Raw genomic sequence first — 7,548 nt, forward strand, 5'->3', positions numbered from 1 at the left:
CTGTGAGTGCCCCAGAATTAATTCACATCCCCCCCCCACTTCCAGCAAGTGTTTCCATGTTCCCATAGCCAGAAGTATACATCAGTAGCTGGAGTGGGGTCAAAAAGCTGCCCTCAAATGGCTATGTATGCATCTGGCCTCCATTAGGCAGGGTAGCAGTCAAAGAACTGGCAAGGACTATTTTAGAGTACATGAAACTGCTAGGTTTCTCCCAATAGACTGGAGAAAAGCTTCAAGTGGTCGAGGTCCTGTAACATAAAGGTGGGAACAGAGGTGAATGACATCTGAATATTGCCTGCTTATGGGCCAGTGAAACCTAGAGAAACATGAAACACCATTTTCCAGAGACAAAATTGTCTCAAGTACTTGGTATATGATAGCCCAGNACCTGAAGGCAAACACTGCTCATGTTATGTTCTAACATCTATGCCTGTTGAAAGACCAAAACCCTTATCAAGAATGCTGGCCACGAAGCACAACAGCCAAGGAGAGTGAGGGCAGCTAACAACTGAGGGGAGTTACCAAGAGGTCAGAGCTAGAGATTCCACACTGAAGGACAAGACAAGGGCAATAAACAACAGATCAAGAGGTCAGAAGCTTACAACACAAGAACAAGTGGGGTTATTTTAACAATGTGGTGAGATGGTGCTTGTCAAGAGTTTAGCCCAGTACCTGTCACATGGTACATTATCAATAACTGTTAGCCATTACTATCACTATTATTATTATTATCATTATTATTAATATGGGTCAAAACAAATGGTTCAGGATGGAAACTATAAACAGGGTAAGGACCCTGAAGACCCATTTTAGGTACTATGAGTTGGGGCATACAAGGGCAAGTCAACTGGTTTAAAAGGATGGTACACAAGTGGGTATCACTCTTTATAGGCTCCCCTGCCAGGTGGAATGGAACCAGGGTTTCCTCAAGTTTGCCTGGTGACATACGGCAAGACACTCTAAGGTGTTTTTGAGGTAGGACATGATTTCTCCTGCCTAGACTTCTCCCTGGACCAATGAATAGGACTGGCCTTGATGGTAAAGGGAGTTCACACTCTGATTGTCAGGGCAGGTCACAGGCATGTGGGTGAAAGAGAAGGTCAAGGCAGCCAAGTGGGAGATAAAGTGGGATGTGCCTAGAGGGGGAGGCTAGAGGGCGAAGGCAACAAGGTTTATGATGTAGTTGAATGGAATGGGTCCAGGGACCAGTTCTCAAGTTAGCAGCCAAGTCAGATGTCACAGAAGAGTCCCAGGAGTACTACTTGTTGGTGGGGGCCTTCTGATGGCCTATGCTCTGTCGAAGGTGGTCATGAAGTCCCTCCTGTGGGTCTCCATGCTCTTTCAGGTAGTAACAGCGTTTGGGAACATGTTGGTGCTGGGAGTGAGAAAAAAAAAAAAATCAGTTATAAGAATCACACTTCCTATGACAAAAGGTGTTCTGTCTAACTAAATTCACTGACTTAACAGATTAGAGAACTTGGCTAATTTACCCACATAAAATGTACAAGAGGGCTAGGCTAACCAAATCCCTTAGTGACCTGAGTCTACAAATGCCTATGGTTATAGGTGGGACCCAGCCCCTTAAAGAAGCTACGTCTCCCTTAGACTTGGACTTGGAATAAATATTTAGGACTCAATCCAGCCAGTTCCCTTATAATTAGAAGATTTGGTACTTTAACCATCCCACAACTTCACTAACTTGGGTGAGCATTGCTCCTGAAAGCAGTTAATCCACCCAAAATAACTACTCATCTACATTCACTGATAAAACTCCAGGTTGGGTTTTTATGATCTAGGGGATCAATACCTCCCTCTTGCTTCTTTCTTAACTCTACTGAGAAGAGCAGGGTGTATTCTCCATCATTACCTCCTCTGTCTGCTGCTGAGAGCTCAGTTCATTCTCCATGGCCTCCTCATTATTCCGCTTACAGGCTGTCGGCAAAACCTGGCTTGAGTTGCCTGGGGAATCCCTCTCTTCAGCCAGCTGGCACTCTGTGTAGAGAGATCTGTCTATCAGCTCCTTTAGGCTGCCAGCCACCTTCAGGAAGATCCGACCCATTTTGGTGGTAACAGCTTCCGAGAGTCCTTCCAGAAACCTGGTCCGTAGAATGGCATCAGACCAAGACAAATGTCGGGCCAGCAGCAGGAAGTCGGTGGCATACTGCCTGACTGACTTCTGGCCCTGCTTGGGATGGCAAAGAACAGCACTGAGGATGTCTATCTCAGATAGAGAGTCATATAAGCCCTGTGATCTGCTCAGGAAAGATTTATTTTCATTTGATAGGGGATTTCCTACTTCCATTTGCAAGATGGACCACCTCTCTGCCGCCCCTAGATGAAGAGACACTAGAAATGCCATTTTCTCTGAATCATTCAAAAATCCCTTCATTTGCTTCTCCTCATCAATTTCCATCTCATCCTCCACAGAGCATGAACCCCGGGCTGCTTCTTGCTCTTCTAAGAGGTAACAGAGTGCTGGGGTCAACATTCCAAAGGATGGCACTTCCTTTGGTGGCTGGTTTGTTGTTCCAGGGGTTGAGGCAGTCGTATGTGGTGTGGACTTTGATCCCGAAGCTGTGACATTGATGTGAGAGGTAGATGCCCCTCCGGTGTCTGTAGCTTTGATTTCTGGAGTGTTCATCTTTCCAAAGGCTGTTTGTGGTGTGGACATTGCCCCAGGGGCTGGGGTCCTCATTAGCGGTGTGGACATCCCTCCAGAGGCTGTGGCTGTCATTTGTGGCATGGATATCCCTCCAGAGGCCATGGTTTTCAGTAGTGGTGTGGACATTGTTCCAGAAGCTGAGGCTCTCATAGGCGGTGTAGATACTGCTCCAGAAGTTGAGACTCTCATTGGTGGCTTAACCATCCCTCCAGAAGCTGTGTATGTTGTTTGTGGCATTTCTCCAGAGGCCATGGTTTTCATTAGTGGCACAGACATCTCTCTGGAAGCCATGGCTGACATCAAAGGCATGGGCGTTGTTCCAGACACTGTTGTTCTCATTGATTGCTTGGACATCCCCCCAGAGGCCATGTTTGTTGGTGGTGCAGTGGACATCTTTCCAGAGACTGGAGGTCTCATGAACTCTGTGGACATAGCTCCAGAGACTGAGGGTCTCCTTAGTGGTGTGGAAGTGACTCCAGAGACTGGTGCTCTGACTAGTGGTGGGGATATCCCTCCAGAGGCTGGACCTCGCATTGGGAGTGTGCAAATGTCTCCAGAAGCTGTGGGTATCATTTGTGAAGTGGACCTTGTTCTAGCAGCTGGAGTTCTCATCGGTGCTGTGGACATCCCTCCAGAGGCTGTGGATCTCATTAGTGGCGTGGGCACTACTCCAGAAACTGAAGCCTTCACCTGTGGCATGGACATCATTCCAGAAGTTGTGGCTGTCATTTGTGGAACAGATATTGTTCCATAAACTGGGGCTCTTGGAGGTGTAGCTGTCTCTCCAGAAGGTGGGCATCTCATTAGTGGCAGGGACCTGTCTCCAGAGGATGAAGCTCTTGTGTGCAGTGGGGACATCCCTTCAGAATCTGAGGTTCTCGTTAGTGGTGTAGACATTGCTCCAGAGGCCCGGGCTCTCATCTGCATCCCTCCTGAGGTCATGGATCTCAAGAAAGATGTGGACATCCCTCCAGAGTCCTGGATGTTCATTGGATGACTGGGCATCTTCCCAGAGGCTGTGGCTCTCATTAGTGATGTGGGCATTGCTTCAGGGCCTGGAGTTCTCATTAGAGGCATGGACATATCTTCAGAGGCTGTGACTGTCATTTGTGATGTGGACATTGCTCCAGAGGCTGTGGCTCTTGTTAGCAGTGTGGACACCCCTTCTGGGCCTCCTAAGGCTGTGTCTGTCATTTGTGGCATGGACAGAGTTCCAGAAGCTATGTCTCTCATTAGTGGTGTGGACATCACTCCAGAAGATGCCATTGTCATTTGTTGCATGAACCTTGTTCCAGAGGCTTTGGATGTCGTTAGTGGCTTAGACAATGCTCCAGAAGCTGGAGCTATCGTTTGTGGCATGGACATCACACCTGAGGTTGCATCTCTCATGAAAGGTGTGGACATTGATCCAGAGGCTTTGGCTGTCATTAGTGGGGTGGACATTGCTCCAGATGCTGTGGCTCTCATTTGTGGTGTAGATGTCAGTCCTGAGACTGTGTTCCTCATCTGTGACATGCACATTGCTCCAGAAACTGGAGATCTGATTTGATGCATGGATATCAATCCAGAGGCCGGGGCTGTCAGTTGTGGCACACACGTTGTTTCAGAGGCTGTGGCTGTAACTAGCTGTGTGGACATCATTCCAGAAGCTGAGGCTCTCATTCTCTGTGTGGATGTTGCTTCACTAGCCATACCTTTCATAAAGCTTGTGGGTGTTGATCCTGTTTTGGCCATCGGTAACTGTGTGGACATCACTCTAGAGGCTGTAGTTGGCATTTGCTCTGTGAATGTCACTCCAGAGTTGGTGACTGCCATCAGTGGGGCAGACATAGCTCCAGAGGCTGGGACTGTCTTCTTCAATGTCAACATACTTCCTGAAGCAGGAGCTCTCATCACTCCTGAGTCTGAAACTCTCACTGGCAGTGTGGACATTGTTCCAGAGGCTGTTGCTCTCATTGATGAAGGAGACATGATTTCAGAGTCTAGATTTTGTGTTAACTGTGAGGACATCACTCCAGAAACTGGGGCTGGCATCAGTTGAGCAGGCATCACTGCAGAGCCTAGGCCTGTCATTAGCAGCGGGGACATTGCCTCAACCTCTGGGGCTGGCTTTGGTAATGTGGACATTTCTCCAGCTTCTGGGACTGACAGAAGCGGTGTGGACATTGCTCCAGGGTCTGAAGCTGACATTAGCAGTGAAGACATGACTCCAGAGTCTGGGCCTGACATGAGCATGGTAGACATTCCCTCAGAGTCTTGGGTGCTTGTTGGCTGAGTTGATGTTTCTCCAGAAGCTAGAGCTGACATTATCAGTGATGATATCACTTCAGAGTCGGTGCCAGACATTAGCAATGAAGATATCTCTCCAGAGGCCAGGGCAGTCATTAGCACTTTGGACATTGCTTCAGTATCTTCATCTGTAATTTGCAATGGAGACATTGCTTCAGAGCCTGGAGCTGCCATTGGCTGTGTGGATATTCCCCTAGGGTTTATATCTGGAATTAGGAGTGGGGATATTTCTCCAGGATCTGGGGCTAGCATTAATGGTGTGGACATTGCTTCAGAGGATGAGGCGCTCATTATAGGTGTAGACATCACTCCAGAGGATGGAGCTGGCATTGCCAATGGTGATATCTCTGCAGAATCTGGTGCTGCCATTAGTGCTGTGGACATTGTTCCAAAGTCAGGAATTGTCATCATCCCTGGGGACATTAAGCCATAGTCTGAAGTGGACAGCAATGGGGACAATGTTCCAGAATCAGAGGCTGGCATTAGTAGTGGAGACAGTGTCCCAGAGTCTGAAGCTGGCATTAGCAATGGGGACAGTGCCCCAGAGTCTGAAGTTGGCATTAGCAGTGGGGACATTGTTCCAGAGTCTGAGGAGGGCAGTAGTGATGGGGACAATGCTCCAGAGTTTGGTGCTCCCATAAGAGGTGTGGACATGGTGTCAAAGGCTGGGGATGTCATCAGCCCTGTGGGTGTCCCTCCAGGGTCGGAGGCTGAAGTTGCGACTATAGGCAGCTGTACATGAGAATGCAGCATTTGGACCTCTTCTCTTGTCTCTGTTATTGGTCTAGATAAGGCTGTCCCCCTGTTTTGGGGATCAACATTTTCCTCCCTCATCATATTGTTGAATTGCAGTGAATTTAAAGGTATTGACATATCTGCCATGGCCACAGTGTGGAGTGAGCCCCTAAAGTGATGATATCAGGGGTCCTGATGAAGCTCAAGTGGCAGGAGAATCTGTAAAAAGGAAACAAGTTTGAGATCAAAAGGCAACATCAAGAAGATTGGAAAATACACAAATGATTCATGGTGCAGATGTGCTTATATGTGTTGACCAGTATATGGCATTGAAGATGGGCCGCTCAGGTTAAAGAAGCATTGAGTTATGCAGCAATGCATAACTCTGAAGCTGGAATAAATATCCCTTTTGTCTCTGTCCTTTTCAAACCAACCCGCTCAGTAACATGGCACAGCCTCTGTTTATAAAAGCTAGCAACTTCAGGCAGCCATGAGCCAGAACAGTTCTGGCTCACATGAGGTGGCAGCACCACCTTCTGGCCAACTGTGAAAAGTGCAGGCTCCTGGTTTCTGTTCTATCCCACCACAGCACTCCCAAGTCAGCCAAGGTACTGGCGAGAGACTAAATGCCCTTTGCCCCAGGATAATCATTAGTTCCTAGGGCTCATGGAATCCTGCCAGTGGTTTAGTCCCCATTTTATTATTCTGATGTCCTTGAATGTCCTTCTCAAGAAAAGTAAGGCATTTATCTGACCAATGACTGGGAACAACATTCCATAAACTGAAACTCTGCTTATTAATATCATCCTTAATAATAATACTAATAACAACAGCCACCACTACTACTCTTTATTGCTCACTTTGCATGTGCATGTCACTGAAATTTAGACATTTCTTTGATATCCTACACCAGGGCACACTCTGTATGTACAAATTTCAAGTTTCTCTGATGACACAGGGGTCAGCAATCCTACAGCCTCACCCCTCTGACCCACCCCCATAAGCAGTCACAGAAGTAGCTCTTTGACACACAACTTGAAAACAGTGTAATGCAGACATTACACAAGGTTGACACGTCCCCACTGCCTGCCCATGCCAGAAATGGAAGACAGCTTACTTTGGGACAATGTCACAAAACTTGCCAATCTCATGGTATTTGTGCCTCCGTGATAATGAGAAAACCAGCAGCAAAATACCAACAGCAAACCTTTTTTGAGCACCCACTGATTGGCAAGCACTCTGCTAGGCACTTTACTCACATCATCTCGATTGGTCCCCAAAGCAACACAGAGATTTTGGTAGTCCTCTTTCTTATCTTACAAATGAAAAATGAAGACCCAGAGAAACTTAATAATTTGCCTGCAATCACATAGATCCCCCTGTCCATCCAAATACTTGCTACTTGCACTTTTTATCACTGAGCTATCATGATCTACCTTTCTGCTTTAGTCTCATTACCAAGACCCTTCCCTCTGTCTCCAGCTTGGACAACCTCGAGATGGGGTGTCATAAAAGAAATCCTGACCTCCTGCTAACACTTTGGTTATCCTAATAACTGGTGCAATGGTAGAGGTGAGTCAAAAGAGCACTCATGACCTCTACCTCCTATCTTCAGAAAAATCCCTGAACATGTCACAGTTTCCCACTAGGCAAAACTCAGAAGGATCTTACCTTGTCAGTTATGGCAAAGAGGGATAGAGTGTCCTTTGCACCCTTAGCTCTTTTAGTCTGGCCAATTGACTTATACCCTGTGCCAGTTCATTAAAGCAGGACCCAATACCAGCAGCTGTTCTCTGCAATCTCCCTAAGCTATCCCCTGCCACACCCCCCTCTTGCCCGCCAGCCAGCCAGCCAGCCTGCCC

At 47.4% G+C, this 7,548-nt stretch overlaps 1 protein-coding gene across 1 annotated transcript; it reads right to left on the reverse strand.

Moving 5' to 3' along the window:
* Positions 1 to 386: 386 nt before the first annotated feature.
* Positions 387 to 5,888, reverse strand: Rtl9 (retrotransposon Gag like 9). The gene is made up of 2 exons (XM_015497981.2): positions 1,868 to 5,888; positions 387 to 1,375 (listed from the first exon to the last, which is right to left on the reverse strand). The coding sequence occupies exons 1-2, from the start codon at positions 5,831 to 5,833 to the stop codon at positions 1,259 to 1,261; spliced, it is 4,083 nt and encodes a 1,360-aa protein (XP_015353467.1). The 5' UTR covers positions 5,834 to 5,888; the 3' UTR covers positions 387 to 1,258.
* Positions 5,889 to 7,548: the final 1,660 nt, after the last annotated feature.

This window comes from Marmota marmota, unplaced genomic scaffold (genome assembly GCF_001458135.2).
Source record: "Marmota marmota marmota unplaced genomic scaffold, marMar, whole genome shotgun sequence".
NCBI classification, from domain to species: Eukaryota; Metazoa; Chordata; class Mammalia; order Rodentia; family Sciuridae; genus Marmota; species Marmota marmota.

Excerpts from the sequence above, each read along its gene's own strand:
- Rtl9 (XM_015497981.2), bottom strand. The coding sequence starts at position 5,833 with ATGGCAGATATGTCAATACCTTTAAATTCACTGCAATTCAACAATATG. Across the intron at positions 1,376-1,867 it reads CTCAGCAGCAGACAGAGGAG|CACCAACATGTTCCCAAACG; the intron begins GTAATGATGGAG and ends TCTCACTCCCAG.